Consider the following 19,028-nt stretch of genomic DNA (forward strand, 5'->3'; position numbering starts at 1 on the left):
AGCTGCAGTTTTAAATACATGATTTTCATAGATGCACCATTGTTCTCCAATGTCTTTTACTCACTTCCTAGGGCTCTTTAAGGGAGCTGATGGGCATGGAAGAAGATCTTTGTGGAATGTCTCTAATGGGATCTTTAGATTGGACCAACAGCCTTTCTCCTAGGCTCCCCCTTTGCTTCCAGGATCAGACCACCGAGAAACCACCAAGGAACCTATTATAAGATTGCCAACTCTCGACGAGGATGTTACCTGCCATGGCTGAAGATTCAGCAGCCTCTTGCCTCCCCCTGTCAATACATGCTTGGATCCAGATGAGGACACACCATGTAATGTGTGTGCCATGGAATAGACAGCATTGTAGATGCTGTAGCTGTAACTGGACATGGTCATTTCAAACCCCTGGCTTGGCACGTCCCATACCTTCTCCTCCCCAATGCAGTTCTTCCATCCCCTTGGAGAGATTTCTCCTGATTTCAGAAACTGACAGTCAAATGCAAATTCTCACCATTTTTGAAGAAAGACATCTTCTTGTGGTCAGTGTGGATTTAAGGCCAAGAGAAAATGTGTGAATTCTGGCACATCCCTGCTGTGGACTCTGACATGCAAAGCAACATTGAAGTCTTTGGCCTGATTTTAATGTTGTCCTTTCTCAGAAGTTTCCCATTGGGCTGTCAGGACCCAAACCTTCCTAAATGGGGTCTTGGTCTTTTCGTCATGAATAGCCGAGAATACTCTTAATATGTGTAAAACATTGGTGTCCACAAAGACAATAATCACTTGGGGTTCAAACCTAGCACTAGGAATATTTCCATATAGTGCTTGTTGTAGAAGGAGAGGGTTTGTTGGCTTAAACATGTCAGTGAAGGCCACACAGATGTCCTTCTGCCTGAGCATTGTTGTCAGTGTCTGGATGAAATTTTCACCAGTCTCCTCAGTTAAGGTAACCAGGCCAGCCCAATCCAGTTCCAATGGAAATGCAGGAGCAGCCAGACAAGGCCCACATATTGAGCAATTTCATTACTATCACTCCAGTAGACGGAAGGAAATTATGTTTTTTCTCCCTGGACAGGGTCAACCAAACCATAACCAAGCTGAAAGAAGGACTTTCTTGTTAGTCTACTGCAGTGAATTTTGTGCTCCTCTAAAGACTGACACATTTTTAATGGCATGATCTTCCATGGACTACTACAGCCAGCTTCAGATGCATGAAGTGCTATCCAGAAGGAAGACATCCATTTGAAACATAGGCATCTAATATGAAATGAAGCTCTCTTTAAGGTCGCACACTAGTGTGGATATCAACCCAAAAGTCAGGGCTGCCCTGGAGGTAACCTTGACACAGTTTCCAGCCATTGTCCTGAAGAGGCCCATGTTGCTATACTGAAGCAATAGGACCCTTTGTAAGTGTGGTGGGGATTGAGGGTCCCTTCCCAAATACAATAGTTTGGTCAAACAGTTCCACTGTGTGTCAAATCCATTAGGACACACAAAAAGGAAAATGTGACATAATCAGAAAGCCCGTAAGTTCCTCTACTTGGAACACTTCCCGTTTTTATCCGAAGATGTGTGGCTGAAACAGAAGCTCTTTTATATGGAAATGTGTCCCAATACATAAAACACCGACAAATGTTATATTGTTGTGGGTTCAGGTTCCCACAATCACTGAAGGAATTAATGAAATGCAGCAAAATCAAGAAGGAGTCGTGTGTCACCTTGTTCAAGAACACAAGTACAGAAGAAGAGCCATGCTGCCTCATGCCAAGGGTCCATCTAGCCCACCATTCTTTTCCTACAGTGGCCAACTGGCTGTCACCTGGATCTATGTAGGAGTACTGCATCTGGTACTGGAGGGAGCACATAGCCATCAGGACTAGTAGCCATTGACTGCCTTGTCCTCTGGGAATTTGTCCAACCCCCTCGTAAAGCCATCCAAATTGGTGGTCATCACTACATGTTGTGGTAGCAAATTCCATAGTTTGATTCCATAGCAAATTCCATAGTTCTATGTAAAGAAGCCTTTCCTTTGGTCTGTCTTGAATCTCCCACCAATCAGCCTCATGGGATGGCCCTGGGTTCTAGTATTTTGAGAGAGGAAGAAAAATATCTCCCCATCCAACCTTCCCTCATGGGGGAGATGCTCCAGCCCCTTGATCATTTTAGGTGCCCTTTCCTGCACTTTTCCCAGCTCTACAATATCCTTTATTGGCAGTTTTATTCTCAATTCCTTGTCTAATTATGCCAAACATGGAGTTTTCCTCCTTTACTGTAGCCACACACTTGGCTGACACTTTCATCAAGCTGTCCACCTCAACCCCAGCATCTTTTTGTTGGTTGGTCACCGCTAGCTCAGAGCCCATCAGGTTATACTTGAAGTTGGGATTTTTTGTCCCAGCATGTTTCACTTTTCATTTGCCTACATTGAACCTCATTTGCCTTTTGGATCCCCATTCTCCCAGTTTGGAGAGATCCTTTTGGAGCTCCTCCCAATCCCTTTTTGTTTTAGCCACCCTAAATAAGTTGGTGTCATCAGCAAGGATGAACACTGCATGGCACACTACTCATTCCAGATCCTTTATGAACAATTCAAAAAGCATTGGTCCAGTACAGATAGGGATGGCGGAGAATTTCTCCCCAAAACTTCGGGGCGCTGAGCGCCAACGTGTTCGGCCCCCCGAACATGTTTCGTGGAGAAATCCTCCGCACCCCCCTGCACCCCGCACACCCCCCGGGACGGGACTTACCTTTGCTGAATGTCCCTCCCGGCGGCGGGTCCGGCCGGCAGTTCGTCGAGTCTTCGCGGGGGCGGCAGCCGATCTTTCGACTGGCTGCCGCCACCGCCATTGCAATAAAAGAAAAAAAAACATGCCCGTGATAGGCTACGTGACGATTAACGTAGCCTATCACGGCTAGATTTGCAAAGTCAGCCGTGATAGGCTACGTCAATCGTCACGTAACCTATCACGGGTGACTTAAAAAAAAAAAAAAAGCGCGTATGGATAATGGCGGCCCCCATAGGGAGCCGCCATTCCCGTTCCTTATTTGGTTGCTGTAGTCTACATAAAGATTTACGTAGACCACAGCGAAAATAAGGGCAACGCTATTTGCGTTGGTCATAGATGCGAAAGCCAAGGGTGTGGTTGGGGAGGAGACTTGTGTCCTTGTGGATCTCCTTCATGGTGAACGCCAAGGCCAGGACTTGCTGGTAGTGCTTGAATATCATCCTGCAATGATGGGAGTTATGTTGGGAGGTGAGTGAAGATATAATATAATATCAGGTGGGAGTGAGACATTTGTTGCTGCTATGTTTACAAAAATGTGAGTCAGAAATGTTTGCTCATCTACTTCAGCTCACCCAGAAATCAACCTTCCCCTCCCCATCTTACATGAAGTCTGCAGGGGGTGGAAGGGTGGGCATTTCTACGTCACTATGAAACTCTTACCATGAAGCCCAACCTTTGGTTCACTCTGCCTACCCTCCTTGACTGAACAGCCTCTAGGGGCAGGTCGCCTGCTCTCCCAGTTCATGAAGAGGCAGATATATGATGGCCAACCCTCCCCAGGTCACCCCCGTCCTCAGCTCAATTCAGAGGAGGAGGAGACTGCAAAGCCAGCTTCTGGCTCAAGACTCTGAAAATTATTTATTCCAGACTCAGGTCCAAGGAGAACACAATCCAGTGACTTCAGTGTTGGTGGAACAAACTATGAAGTGTCTTCCCAACCTATTGGCTGAATGCACAAATCCCAGCTTCCAAGTGCCCCTTCTCTGCCTTACACACGCACACACCCCTTTCCACATTTCGCCTTGCAGCAGTAGATGCAACAGCAGAGCTTGGCTCTCCCAGTCTCTGGATATTATAGTTCCCAGGGGTTCTGTGTGACTGCCATAGTACCATTTATCTTACCACAGAAGGAAAGAGGAATCATGCTCGGGCTTAGAATGGGGCATACATAGCTCAGTGTGACACAGCACATGTTTTGCATCCTTTGCATGCAGAGGGTCCCAGGTTCAATGCCCAGCTTCTCCAGAAAAGGCAGGAAAGCTTCCTGACTGAAACCCTGGAGAGCTGCTGCTGCCAGTCAGTGCTGACAACTCCGGGCTGGATGGACCAAGCATCTGACTCGGTATACTGCAGTTTCCTCTGTTGCTATGAAGCTGGAGAAGGACCCCCAGGTCTCTGCTTCTCATGACAGGTTGAAGCCAAATTAGGATCAGCCTGGAAGATGCCCTCTAAGCTGAGAGCAAAGCAGGCAAACATCTGTCCCAGATCCCTCTTGTGGAAACTTACAAACCAGAAATGCGGAGTTCTGGCAGTGCTAAGCCACTGAAGTCTTGAGTCTCTTTATCATAATTCATGCCAACCGGTAAATTCCCCCTGACAAGGAGGTCTCCGGGGCTGTGATTGGCTTGCAGTTCCTTAGGCCTGTTCAAGAGGCAGGTGGTCCTCAGCATCCTCTGGGTGGCCTGAGGCACCATCCAGAGCAGCAGCAGCAAGATCATCAGTGGCACAGAGAGACCTTCCCTCCTAGGTCAGCGACCACTGTAGGGATGTCAGAGAATTTCTCCATGAATCTCGGGGAGGCCGAATGCCAGCGCATTCAACCCCCCGAAATTGGTGGAGAAACGGTCTGCCCCCCCTTCGCCCCTGGGATGGGACTTACCTTGTGCGAATGTCCCTGGCAGCAGCGGCTCCGGCAGCGGTTCAGCGGCGGTGTGGCGGCGGCGGCTGTGGCGGCCGGTCTTCTGACCGGCTCCCGCCGCCACCATTTCCAAGTTAAAAAAAAAAAAATGTGATAGGCTACGTAAAGATTCACGTAGCCTATCACGGCTAGATTTTAAAAAAAACACCGTGATAGGCTACGTAAATCTTTACGTAGCCTATCACAGCTGAGTGGAAAAAAAAAAAACCATGCATACACAAATGGCGTTCCCCTTATTTTCGCCGTAGTCTACGTAAATGTTTACGTAGACTACATGTGCCAAAATAAGGAACGCAAATGGCGGCACCCATGGGCACAGCCATTTGCGTACACGCGGTTTTGTTTCGGTTTTTTTCACTCAGCCGTGATAGGCTACGTAAACATTTACGTAGCCTATCACGGCTGACTGCAGGGACACAAATGGCAGACTAAGGCTGCCGCCATTTGTGTCCCGGCAGGACAGGATTGGTGGCCGGAGGGACGGGGCGCCTCCTCCCCGGCCAGAATTTTGGGGGGGAGGGACAGGGTGCCTCCCCCCTGGCCAGAATTTGGGGGGGAGGGATGGAGTGCCTCCCCCCCCCCACGAATCAACTTTGGAGGGAGCCCCCTTCCAGATGCATCTGCTTGTGTCCTCATGGTGCTGCCACAGGAGGCTTCCCATCTACTGGTTTTTATCAGGGAAAAAATGGATTTCTGAAGTCTGCTTAGGGGTTCATCACACAGAGATTTTATCTTGCTATTGAGATGGCTCTGTCACGGAAGTTTGCAGGCCCTTTAGATGATGCCATTACCCTCCAGGGTGTAGCCCACCATTTCCACCAGCCTATCCCATGTTTTCCCAAAATGCAAAAAATGCAGTAGTTTTCCAGCCCACGGAAAAGGAGCATCATGACCTCCACGTGAAATTCTCCCATAATGGAAGAAACCAGTCAGTCTGCTTTCTGTGGGCATTTGTTTTTGATTGTTGGGGGCACCATCAGGATGACCGAGGCATTGAGGATGGCAGCGGAGTTGCAGGGAAGGAGACCCGAACAGATTTGACAGGTGGGAGGGCAAGAATCACCTGCTGATTGCATCTCCTGCCTCTGCATTTCTCAGTTGGAGGGAGAAGAGGGTAAAATCCCTCCCAGCAACAAAGGGAGACACATCTGAATTTTGATGGTCAGCTGGCTGCTGGATACTGTCATGAGACTGGGAGGGGGGATGACTTTTCCTCTTGGTAGCGCTCTTCTTTATGTGGGTTCCCCAGGAAAAGAATATCTGACAGGCTGCCACCAGTCAAGAAAAACTTCCTCACACTCCCTAGTCTGTCCATCTGCTTTGGAGCCCTATTGCCAAGGACCCTTTCTTCAGCCCAGGCGTGGAAAAGAAGAAAGAAAGAAAGAAAGAAAGAAAGAAAGAAAGGAAGGAAGGAAGGAAGGAAGGAAGGAAGGAAGGTACTTTGGTCTTTCCTTTCCAAAGCACAGAAACAGTGAACGTTCCAAAACCCATCTAAAACTTTTAAAAGACAAATGTAACCATGTGGGGAAGAGCTCAGTAAGAAATCCCTTTTAAAACAACACAGCCAAATGTCCAAATATAAAAGGAGTTATTTAGGGGGGGGGAAGAGAAATAAGAGAGAGAGAAATGACAGGGAAGGCAACAATCACACACATACACATACAATCACACATACAACAATCACACACACACAGAGAGCTTCGGCTATTGGGCGGTATAGAAATAAATAAATAAATAAATAAATAAATAAATACTCAGAATTCTCAATAAAATAAGAAGTCTAACTTGTGGAGTCACTTTCCATATTTGACTACAGCCTTGAGTCTTAGAGCATGTGCTGTGTTTATCGCAGAGAGGATGCTCTGAGACAGCGAGAGAGCATCCGGCTTCCCATGAGATGGTATATAGGAAAGCTCTAGAAGGACTGAGGGGGTCTTTTTTATGCGGGATCTCCATTCAATAAAAAGCCAGCCCCAGAGAAGAGACTGATGGTTCGTGTGTCCGATAATGTGAGAGCCTCCATTTCTGATGTCAGTGGCCTCGCCAGCAAATAATGAAATTACCTAGTGCCTGGTCATTCCCTGGACTCAAGTTTTAAATGACTGTAACTTCCATCTCAAAAGCCCAAAGTGTTTGAAACCAGTCAGTCTATTCAAGAAAAGGGATTAAAGTGTTGTTCACATTTTGGAGGACAAAGAAGAGAGATAAGACCATAAGAACATAAGAAGAGCCATGCTGGATGAGACCAAGGGTCCATGTAGTCCAGCATTCTGTTCACATAGTGGCCATCCAGCTGTTGACCAGGAACCCACAAACAGGACAGGAGTGCAACAGCACCCTCCCGCCCATGTTCCCAGCCACTGGTGTACATAGGCTCACTGCCTCTGGTTCCAGAGGTAGCACATAGCCCTCCAGACTGGTAGCCATTGATAGCCTTCCGTCCAGGTATTTCTCTAACCCCCTTTTAAAGCCATCCAACTTGGTGGTCATCACTACATCCTGTGCTAGCGAATTCCATAGCTGAACTATGTGCTGTGTGAAGAAGTCCTTCCTTCTATCTATCCTGAATCTCCCATCAATCAGCTTCACGGGATGACTCCGGGTTCCAGTATTTTGAGAGAGGGAGAGAAATAGCTCGCTATCCACATTCCCCACACCATGCGTCATTGTGTACACCTCTATCATTTCTCTACTTACTCGCCTTTTTTTCAAAGCTATGCAATCCCAGATGTCATAACTTTCCTCATAAGATCCATTCTTCATGGAGAGGCATCAAGACAGGCAAGATGCTCCAGGGGGCACCGTGCATCCGGATCAGCGGAGGGTTTGTCACAGCCACACCGTTCTCCACCTGCCCCTCATTGCTCCACCATCCACATGTTAGATGAGGTGGTTCCACCCGCTGGCAGGAGAGGGTGTGCTCTCCAGATGGACGGCTCCTGGCACCATCAGTCCAAAGGCCTCGTGCAGCTACTTGGTTCTTCCCTCCAGAATGGGATTTTGTGGAGGGAAAAACAAGACAGACGCAGTGCTGGGAAACACAAGAGAGTGACAAGTGGAAGATGGCGATGTCTGAAAACCTTATCACACCTAAGGATGTACAAAAGTCACTTACCATTTCAAAGGGGTGATTCGCGGTGGGGTGGAGGCGCTCTGCCCCTCCCTCCGAAATCCTAATCCAGCTGGCTCCACTCCGTGGGGATTCCATGGAGCTGCCAGCCGGGGCTGCCTGCAGCTAGACATCCAGCCACTGGGCAGCCTGCAGGAAAAAAACAAAACAGTGCACGCAAATGGCGACGGCTACGGTGGCCACCATTTGCATTCCCCTTTTTTCGCTGTTTTAGCCTACGTAAATATTTACATAAGCTATTACGGCGAAAAAAAGGGGAACGCAAATTGTGTAGTGGGCGCGATTTGCGTTCCTTTATTTTTTGCCATTCTAGCCTATGTAAATATTTACGTAAGACAAATCGACGAAAAATGGGGAACGCAAATGGCGGCCACCATAGCAGCCGCCATTTGTGTACACTGGGTTTGGGGGGGTAGCCGTGTTAGGCTACGTAAATTCTTATGTAGCCTATCACGGCTGCAAGGACGGCAATGGCGGCGGCAGCAGCCCGGCCGCGGCTGGCCAGGAGACCAGCTGCCGCTGCTGCCACCTCTGGAGTCACCGCCGCCGCCAGAACCACCGCTGCCGCCACCGAATCTGCCAATCCGCCCCAGGCAAGTACCATCCTGGGGGGATTCTGTGGGGGGGGCGGGGGGCAGGAGGCCATTCCGCCATGGATTTCGGGGGGCCGAATGCACTGGCATTTGGCCTCACTGAAATTTGTGGCAGAATTCTCTGCCATCCCTAATAAATACAGGGTGAGCATAAGGTTATGAACCACAACATTAGCACTCCAACAGGGCCCTGTTCCCCTTCCAATGTCCAGGGTGACCTCTGAGTCCAACAGGATTTACTGCAGAGAGCAAAGTCAACCCTCTACCTCCTTTTCAGATCCACTTATGGCACAGACTGTCCAAGACACACAGGAGCTTTGCTGGTTTCTATTCTCACACCAAAGGCAATCAGGATATTCCTCAGGGAGAGAGAAAGAGAGCAGTCACCCTCCTCCAGAAGAGTCCAGTGAGGGGAAAGAAAAGATGAGTCACGCCACCTCTGCCCACCAACAATGTCTTGACCCATCCCATCTTCCATTGAAACACACCAACAGAAGGCTGCGGGCTATCGTCTGTCTCTTGTTGTGTCATTAAGAGGGGTTGCCTCCAGACATCTCTTCTGCCTAAGGAAATCTTAGAACCAAGACTTACACAGTTGGGAAGGATTTTGAATCTCTTTGTGCTCAGAGTCTTTGGGCAATAAAATACCCCCAAAGGTCATTCAGAGCAACCCCAATCCTATAAATAATATTAAAACCTTCCAGAACTTTAAGCTAACAAACAAAACACCATTCCTCCCAGTCAGTATAAAAATATACTAGGGATGTATGAAAGTCACTTACCTTTTAACAAAATTGATTCGTGGTGGGGGGGAAGCGCTCCATCCCTCCCCCCAAAATTCTGGCCCAGGGGGAGGCACACCATCCCTCCCCGCCGAAATTCTGGCCGGGGGGGGAGGCGATCCGTCCCTCCCCCCCCCCCGGATCCTGGCCGGCCGGGTCCGGAAATAATATTAAAGCCTTCCAGTACTTTAAGCTAACAAACAGAACACCATTCCTCCCAGTCAGTATAAAAATATACAGCAAGACAGAAGTGAACTAGAAGGTTTTATTTTAAAAATAACACATTGGAGACACAATGAATCCTGTACGAACAAATAGCAAGCTGAATTGTGATTGATGGACTGGAAAATGAATTAGCAGGGATTTGTTTTAAGAATGTATTCTAATCACAGGTTCCTCTCCTTATCAGGTGATCTTTACAATTGAGACTGGGCCTCAGGAGAATAATGTAACATTTGGGAAGGAAGATGCAACTGAGGAGACCAGCCCCAGAGACCAAGATGGTGAAGATTTCCACAGCCACCATGGACTTCCCCTTGGTGCTCAGGTAGCTGGGCACAAAGGAGACCCAAACGCTGCAAAACCCCAGCATGCTGAAGGTGATAAACTTGGCTTCATTGAAGCTGTCGGGCAGTTTCCTTGCTAGGAAAGCCACCATGAAGCTAACAAGAGACAGGAAACCCATGTAACCCAAGACAGTGTAAAACATGGTGACTGAGCCTTCGTTGCATTCCACGATGATCTCTCCAGGCAGGGAATGGAAGTTAACGTTTAGGAATGGTGGACAGGTCATCAGCCAGAAAGTGCAGATCACAGCTTGGATGAGGGGGCAGGCCAGGAGAATGGAGTTTGTCAGTTCTCTCCCCAAGAGTTTTCTGGCCATGTTTCCTGGCTTGGTGGCCATGAAGGCCAGAACTACCATGACAGTTTTTGCCAAAATGGAAGAAATCGCAACAGAGAAGATGATGCTGAAAACACTTTGTTGCAAAAGACAGGTGAGTTTTGTGGGTTGGCCAATGAACAGGAAGGAGCAGAAAAAGCAGAGCAGAAGGGAGATGAGGAGGACATAAGTGAGGTCTCGGTTGTTGGCTTTGACGACTGGTGTGTTATGGTGTTTAATGAAGGTTGCCAGTACTAGAGACGTGATCAAGGAGAGAAAAAGAGCTAGAGAAGCTAAAATTTGCCCCAGTGTCTCTTGATAGGAAAGGAAGTGGATCTTCTTGGAGATACACTGGTCTTGGTTCTTGTTTGGGTGTTGATCTTCTGGGCATGGAGCACAGCGAGCTGCATCTGCAGTGAGCAACCATGACTGAAATATCGCAATCATGACACAATGTTCATTACGTGGAGCCTTGTTCAGCCCTCAAGGACAGGTATGGAAATAGCCATTCTCTACCTTAGTGTACACCTTCTATCATTTTCTGTTTACGTTTTGGCCATCAGAATACCAGAAACAGAAAAGGTACAAAATGCTACTTTTTCTTCCCATATGATCCCTCCCCCACCCCTAGGGATGTACAAATCCCCTACTTGCCAGTCCGAGGGGGGGGGCATCTGCAGGGGGAGGGATTCGATCCGTTCCTTCCCCTGGAATCCTCACCAGCCGGCTCCACTCCACGGAGACTCCACTGAGTGCTCAGTGCCATGCTGTATCACTGAGCACTCACTGCAGGAAGGGATCCAGCTGCAAATGGCATCTGCTACACAATTTGCATCCCTGTATTTTCATGTGATAAGCTACGCATTTATATTTACGTAGATATTTGCATCACCTATCGCGTGAAAAAAACAGGGATGCAAATGGCATCCACCACATAAATGGCGTCCAGTACCCTTTCTGCAGTGAATGCTCAGTGATATGGCACGGCAATGGCGGCTGTATCGCTTGCTGTATGGAGCTGCCTGGCGAGGAGGATCTGGCTCCTCACGGGTCCAGGGGGAGGCGGAGGTAGGTGGACCCATTCTGCCATGGACTCCGGAGGCTGGATTCAAAATATCTGGCCTCAATGGAGTCCATGGCAGAATATTCTGCCATCCCTACCCACCCCCCACCCCTGTTCCTGTAGCATATGCCCTGGTTCAGAGGTTCTCTCAAGATATGTTACAAGTATGAAGGCAATGCTGTGTTACCTTATGAACCATACATATAGAGAACCCTCTCCAAACCATCTTAGAGCAAGCTTAATCCTTCCCTCTCAAGATGGGTGTTACCAGACTTTATGTCTTAAGAAACACTCTCAGACAAGATTTGTTTTTTTGTGTGTTTTAACTACAAAGGTATCAGCATAACAGTACTAAATACTAGAGTTTCTGCATGCATTAATTCAAACATTTCACTTATCCAACATCATGGGAACTACAGACCAGTCAGTCTGACATCAATCCCTGGGAAAATTCTGGAGCAGATGATAAAGCAATCCATCTTTAAGCACCTTGAAAACAATGCAGTGATTACTCGAAGCCGACATGGATTTGTCAAGAACAAATCCTGCCAGATGAATCTGATCACATTTTTTGATCCGGTAACCTCCCTTGTGGACCGTGGGAATGCTGTGGACATCATATACAGTACCTTGACTTCAGCAAAGCTTTCGACAAAGTGCCCCATGATATCCTGATGAGCAAACTAGCTAAAAGTGGCCTAGATGAAGCAACGATCAGGTGGATACACAGTTGGCTACAGGATTGGACTCAAAGAGGGCTTTTTAATGGGATCTTCTCCAACTGGGGAGAGGTCACGAGCGGGGTACCTCAGGGCTTAGTCCTGGGCCCAGTGGTCTTCAACATTGTTATTAATGACTTGGAGGAGGAGGTTCAGGGAATGCTGATCAAATTTGCAGATGACACAAAATTGGGCAGTATAGCTAATGCCCTGGAAGATGGGAACAGAATTCAAAGTGATCTTGGAAGATTTCTTTGATATCATCCTGTTCTGTGAGCTTGTCTTCTTCTTACATATCTTGCTGTATTTACGATCTGCGATGAGGCATCTTGTCACTTATCTCATGGTCCATCTGGCCCAGTTATGCCGCTAATTGTTTTATGGCACTTGCTTGAATGATGCTAATGAAACGCACAACTATATTTTTAACACGGGCACGTCCTTATCTAGATTCCTTCTTAATCAGTAAAAGGGTGCTAATGTTCCCTCTCTAATGGCCCTGCACTGCTGTCTCTCATTGGCAAACCCCAGAGATGAGACACCTTCACTACTCATGAGTCAGAACGCTAAGCTGTGTTGCATTAGCCATTGGGATCTCATTTGTAATTCCAGAATTCTCTTGGAGGCATCTGATTGCAGAACTTCCTAACTGGGCAGCAGGCCTGAGATGATGCAGATAGGAAAGTTTTGCCTGATCTGCCACAGTACCAGACTTGTGCTCAATATTCTGCAAGGAAGAAAATCACAAATTCTCCAACTAGATATGAAAACCTTGCAAATTTGAGAATTCAGTCATGCTCAGTCAACTGCAGTATCTTCTGAATGGACAAAGATATAGGGAAAATACTATCTTTCATCATCTTAATATGACAACATGTCCTCTGAGGAGCTGTGTTGGTGCAGAGGCTGGGGAACAGATTGCAAATATCACTACAGATAAAGTGGAAACCGTATGACATTGCAGTAGGGGCGGATGGACTCACCCGAGTCTGAGGTTGCTGGCTGTGTGAGGGGCTGCCCCTGCTGCCCACCCACCCAAGCCTTGCCACATGGGCCCTCATCCAGGAGTGCCCTGCAGCTGCCCACTCCCCCATGTGCGCCACCATTTTGATGCAAGATGGGGGCTCTAGTTTCCATATATCTAGTGTTGTGCACAACGGTGGCTGTAAAGGGCCATTTCCACAACAAGACAGGCCTCTAATGTTGTGGAAATGGCCCTTTCCAGCCACCATTGGGCGCAACATTAGATATCCGAAAGACTGGAGCCCACATCCTGCACTAAAATGGCAGTTCGCTTGGAGGACAGGAAGCCCCCGGGCACAAGCAGATGGGTCCAGCACATCCCAGGGGCTCGCCAAGCCGGGTTTGGGGGCAAGTGGGGCGGGGGACTACAACAGACTCTGAGACCCAGTTGGGCACCCACAGTATCCCTGCATTGGAGTAACATCCTCCAATTGATATAAGGATGACCAACCACCTGCCCATGGTCAATGTTCTGCCCCAAACACTTTAGGTCTGATGCCAAAACAACCGAGGTTGGTTGAAAATCATGTTGATACACATGAAAAGCGGAGCCAGGACAGATTCTGTACATGTGGGTATTAGAAATTTCCTGGGAGTCCTTATCTTTTCATTTTAATAGATTTCTTGAGGAAGTCATGAATACTTTGCACAGAAGTAAACAACAGAGGTACGCCATCCAAAATGGTATTTATAGAGAAAACATTCCTAGGGCAAATGGCGCACGTTCCCTTGTCTATGACCTCCCCCTGTCCCCACATCACTCTTACCCCAGTGTGGTCTGCACTTTTATGTGGCTCTCAAAGTTGGAGGTACCTGTGGAGTTAGAAATCGTCCCTTCTGGACAACGGTCACATCTGTAGCAGCAAACCGGCTTGCCCTCTGGAACTCTTCTCCGGTGCCCTGGAGAGCACCGCTCCACACACCTCGCGACAGGCACCTTCTGAAAGGGAAAGGCAACAGCAGAGGATTTCCACCTGGCAACAACTGCACTGAATATAGCTACTCAGCAGAGTCTCCCATTGCATGATGGAGGGGATTATGAGTTCAGGAGGTGATGGGAAATACATGGTATCGCTGCCTCTTATTCGAAAGGGAGTTTAGCAGAGAGACGCAAAGCAGAACGCGGGTTTGCCAGTCCCACAATCACATGATGGCTAAAGAACATATAGCGGCCATACACTTCTTTTAGTTAAGAATTTGAACAGCTTTACTCACACGTCATCTTGCATATAATGCATGCACAGCTTGCAGTTTCAAACCAAGGGTTTGTTCAGTCAATTTCTCTGTGTTCAGGCAGGAGAGAGAGCAAGCCAGGTGCACTCCCAGGAACAGAGAAAGGTGGGGGGGGTAGGGGAGGAAGGAACAGGAGGCCACTGGGGGCTATAGAGTCCTAAGGCCAGCTATGTCGATGCTTTAACTAGCTAAATGCCGAACTGCCCCTTTCCTTTAACTTGCAGACGAGGTTGCAATATCCCCAACAGGAGCGCCAAATCTCTCAGAACCGTCATAAAAGAGGTCCCTCTGGGAGACACCAATTCTAACACCAGAACCAGCTGTATCCTGATGAGGCTAAGGGGACAGAGAGCCTCCACCTAGCAAATCCCTTCACTTTCCCATTATATCAGCAAGTTCGTCCCATCCACTTTCCTCCTCAGTGCAGAGAGAGAGAGAGAGAGACGGAGCTCTATAACTCTCTCTGCACAGAGAAAGGGACCTCGTCCTGCAGCTCTGTCCGAGCTGGGTGCCTCTGTCCTGCCACATTCATGTTCCAACTGGGGTGTAAGGTGGACCCCAGAACATTCCCTTCAACCTCACCTCTGTTGCCCACGCAATTGCATCAGGGTAAATGGTGAAGTCTTGGCCTGGGGGAGCCCCTGAATCCACTCCCCCAACTTTCACAGAATAAAAAGATCCATTTTTGAAGAAGATCCAATTCAGGATATCCCATCTCTTGCCATTTTCAGTGAAAGAGACTTAATCTCCAGCACTGTTGTTAAAGCGGATGCTCCTCAAAGAGGCAAGAATCTGAAAAGTAAGAGACACTTAGAAAATGGGGGAAATTGTGAATGAGTTCTGGCATCTTCTAACACTCTGTAACTGCCATTAAGTTAGGAGACTTGGTTGTTTTTCTGTACTCCTTTATTAAATTTAATGCTTAAGGTGCATCTTATTTTGGCATATCTGCTCGGCTATGCTTGTGGAATGGTTCAGGCTTTTTTGGCTGGTGCCTACTTGCTACAACACACCCTCCTATCTTTGAGTGGGAGCTGGAGGGGTTTTACTCATAGCAGCAAAGAGAGCAACATCTGCGGTTCTTCAGCTGGCTGTCAAGATGGAACCTAGGTGGCAGCGGGAAGCTGCCTGCTGTTTGCTTCTCAGGGGTGTGCTGGGGAACAATGCCACTTTATGGGTAAGAACTATATGTCAGGCTGGGGCTTCACAGCATTCCTCCCTCCTCACCAGTCGTAGTTGCAGCTGTAAAATTATTCCGGAAGCGCCATGAATCTCCTCTATCCCTGACTCACTTTCCAGTGCTCTTTCATGGAAAGGACGACCACGGAAGCATTTCCATGGGGGCACGTCCTTCTTCAGGGCTTAAGAAAGGCTGACTCCCCTTCTCCCAGGCCCCCCATTTGCTTCCAGGATCACACCACTGAGTAATCACTGAGGTGCTTTCATACGGTTGCCGAGGGTGAAGGAGGATGTTACCTGCCATGGCTGGATGTCCAGGAGCCTCTTGCCTCCGCCCATCAGTCCACGTTTGGATCCAGACACAGCATGTAACGCATGTGCCACAGAATAAACACCATTGTAGATCCTGTAGCTGTGACGTGTCATGCTCATTTCGAACATGTTGTGTGGCAGGTCCGCTGCCTTCTCCTTCCCAGTGCAGTTTCTCTCTCCTCGTGGGGAGGTTTGGCCTCATTTCAGAAACAGACAGCTAAATGCCTTTTCCCACCAGAAACGGAGAAGGACGACTTCTTGCTGTTGGAGTGGATCTAACGCCCCAAGAAAATGCTTGAATTCTGGCACATCCCTTGTGTGGACTTTGAAGTGCAAAGCACCATACAAGATTTTTAGATACCACCCACCTGAGGGGGCTCCTGCCGCAGCCATTTCCCAATAGGATGTCATGATCCAAACCTTCCTAAATGGGGTCCTGCTCTTTTTTTCATGATATCTCAACAAGACTGTTAATTGTGCTGTAACACTGGAGTCCCCAAAGAAAATCATCACTTGGGGCCTCAAACCAAGAACTAGGAATAGATCCACTTTCTATTCGACGCCGATAAAGTGGGTCTGTTGGATTGAACGTTTCAGAGATGGCCACACAGATGTCATTTTGCTTGAGCATTGGGGTCAGGGTCTGGATGAAATGTTCAACGCTGTCACCCTCGGGAGCAAGCAGCCCAACCCAGTTCCAGTGGAAATACAGGAGCAGCCGGACTAAGCCCACATACTGAGGATTTTCACTGGGATCGATCCGATAGAAGGCAGGGAATGGCCCTTTCCCTCCCTGAGCGGGGTCCAAAAAGCCATAACCGAGCTGAAGGAAGGAATTTCCTATGAGTCTGTTGTAGCAGAATGTTTTGGCATCTAGCACAGTTTTAATGGCATGAGCTTCCATGGACTACTAAAGCTGACCATGGATGCATAAAGCGCTCCCCAGAAGAAAGATGGACATGTTAAAAATACATATCTAAATATAAAGTGAAGCACTGTGATGTTGTTAAATCTCCCCCAAGTATGGATATCACCCCCAAAAGTCAGGGTGACCATGAATGTAACCTGAAAGAATTTCGTAGCATTCCAGTGAGTGGGCTGTTGTGTCTAAAGACTAGAAATGTATTGGGGGCTTTCTGGCCCTCCCCATATCTAATAGTTTGGTCATAGCAACCTAAGAAGAGTCCTTCTGAATCAGACCAAGGGTCCATCTCATCCAGCATTCTGTTCCCAGAGCTGCAAACCAGATGCTCATGGGAAACTCACAGGCAGGACAAGATCACATCCTGCCCATGTTCCCCACAACTGGGCTGGCATACAGAGACATAGTGTCTATGATACTGAAGGCAGCATACAGGCATCTGGACTGGTAGCTAGTAATAGCCTTCTCCTCCTGGAACATGTCCAATCCACTTTTAAAGCCATCCCAATTGGTGGCCATCACTGCATGTTGCGGAAGTGAGTTCCACAGTTTAACTATGCCTGTGTGAGGAAGTCCTTCCTTTTATCTCTCCTGAGGCTCCCACTGTTCATCCTCATGGGATGACCCCAGATTCTAGTATTATGAGAGATGAAGAAAGTGTCACCCTAGCCACTTTCTCCACACCATGCGTCATTGTGTACACCTCTATCGTTTTCCCCCTAAACTCAGCTTTTTTTCAAATATAAACATTCCCAGATGTAGTGACTCTCCTCATGGGGGAGTTGTTCTAGCCCCTTGATCATTTTAGTTGCCCTTTTCTGCACTTTTGCCACCTCTGCAATGTCCTTCCTTGGTGGGGTGACCAAAACTATTTACTATATTCCAAGTGTGGTTGCACCCTAGATTTGTATCAGTGGAGTTTGATGATGGAAGTTTTATTTTCTGCTCCTTTGCTAATTATGCCAAACATGGATTTTTCCTTTTTCACAGCAGCCACACACTGGGATGACAGTTTCACTGAGCTCTCCACCACAACCCTGAGACCTCTTTCATGGTCAGTCACTGCTACCTCAGATCACATCAGCTTGTAGGTGAAGTTGGGTTTTTTTGCCCCAACTTGCATCACATTACACTTGCTTACACTGAACCTCACTTGATCAAACTGCATCCATTCTTCATGGAAAGGCATCGAGACACGCAAGACAGAAAATGAGAGGCAATGTTAGTGGGGCTGAAAAAGACATCCCTGAAGTGCCCCCACGCCAAACTCTTTCTGTTGACATCCTATGGTGTGTGGCTGAAACATGGGGCACTTTATAAGGAAATACGAATATAAGAAGAGCCCTGCCGGAATTAGACCAAAGGTCCATCTAGTCCAGCATTCTGTTCACACAGTGGCCAAGCAGCTGCCTGTGGGAAGCCCACAATCACAGCATGATTTCCTTATGCACCCCCATGGTCATGTTCCCCTCCAACTGGTGTACACTGGCGTGCTGCCTCTGATACTGCTGGAGGTCGCATGTCTCCCTCAGGACTAGTAGGCATCGAGCCCTATTCATAAAAGTCAGACACATGTCACATTGTCATGGGAGTGGGGCCTCCCCCAAGCTCTGAAGGGGTAGCTGCCTTAGCTGATCACAGCAAGAACAACACAGAGTCTTGAGGCACCTTCTAACAGAACAGGCCCTTTTCTGGGTGGGATTAGTCATGCAGTAACCACCAAGGAATGGCAGCTTAGCCAGGGCCCCCGACTCCTCCAATCCAGAATACAGGCAACTCAGACACTGTAGGGGAGATTGCCCTGTCCATCTTAGTGCTCCTGACCACTGCAGGCCCCTTAGATCTATCCCCAGATGGATCGTCTTACCTGTGGGACCTTGTAGATGCCTGTTAGGGATGCTATTTCTCTTGAAGATTTGGAGTCAAGACCCCCATGAATGGAGAGCAGTTTATCCTGCCGGTCACATTTATAATTGGGCATCATTTGCCCCCGAGTGGAAAGCAGAGAAAGGCTGTTCTGATGCATCCATCTGGCAAGGTCCTTGTGTTCATACATGCGGAAGCCAAGCGTTGTGTTGGGAAGGAGAGCCGGATCCTTGTTGACCTCTGTGATGGCAAACGCCAAGGCCAGGAAGTGCTGGTAGTTCTTGACTATCGACCTGTAGTGGAGAGAGGGACATTGGGAGGTGGGTGAGGATCCCAACAGAACTGGTGAGAAGTGCAGTGTTAAAACAGCTTCTGCATTAAATGTGCCTGTTATTGGTAAACCATGAGGACGCAAACATTGTTTTATTTTTAGAGGAAGGAGCATAGTTCAGGGATAGAATGCCTCCTCTGGAGCTTTCTGGTCCCAAGATCCATACTTGGCATATACATGCTATCCTGGGGGAGAGAGAGAGAGAGAGAGACCCTGTCTAACACCCTGGATAGCTGCTGCTACTGATGAAAATGGGGAAAATTACAGCTATCACTTTTGGGAAGAATTGCAACAATT

The 19,028-nt window shown here is 48.1% G+C and overlaps 1 protein-coding gene across 1 annotated transcript; it reads right to left on the reverse strand.

The window, feature by feature from the left end:
- Positions 1 to 7,441: 7,441 nt before the first annotated feature.
- On the reverse strand, positions 7,442 to 15,732 carry LOC146340976 (vomeronasal type-2 receptor 26-like). The gene is made up of 4 exons (XM_084807298.1): positions 15,598 to 15,732; positions 13,702 to 13,828; positions 9,624 to 10,493; positions 7,442 to 7,683 (listed from the first exon to the last, which is right to left on the reverse strand). Exons 1-4 carry the CDS (start codon positions 15,730 to 15,732, stop codon positions 7,442 to 7,444), a joined length of 1,374 nt encoding a protein of 457 aa, XP_084663424.1.
- Positions 15,733 to 19,028: the final 3,296 nt, after the last annotated feature.

Source organism: Heloderma suspectum, chromosome 6 (assembly GCF_057233095.1).
Source record: "Heloderma suspectum isolate Gila_16-S chromosome 6, 16-S_ref, whole genome shotgun sequence".
NCBI lineage: Eukaryota > Metazoa > Chordata > Lepidosauria > Squamata > Helodermatidae > Heloderma > Heloderma suspectum.

Bases quoted from the DNA above. Each gene is read 5' to 3' on its own strand.
- LOC146340976 (XM_084807298.1), bottom strand. From the start codon at position 15,732: ATGAGCATGACACGTCACAGCTACAGGATCTACAATGGTGTTTATTCT. The intron at 13,829-15,597 runs GTAACATCCTCC...TTTCCCTTTCAG, and splicing joins TGGACATCCAGCCATGGCAG to AAGGTGCCTGTCGCGAGGTG. The intron at 10,494-13,701 runs GTACCTCCAACT...TGCTCACTGCAG, and splicing joins GACGATTTCTAACTCCACAG to ATGCAGCTCGCTGTGCTCCA.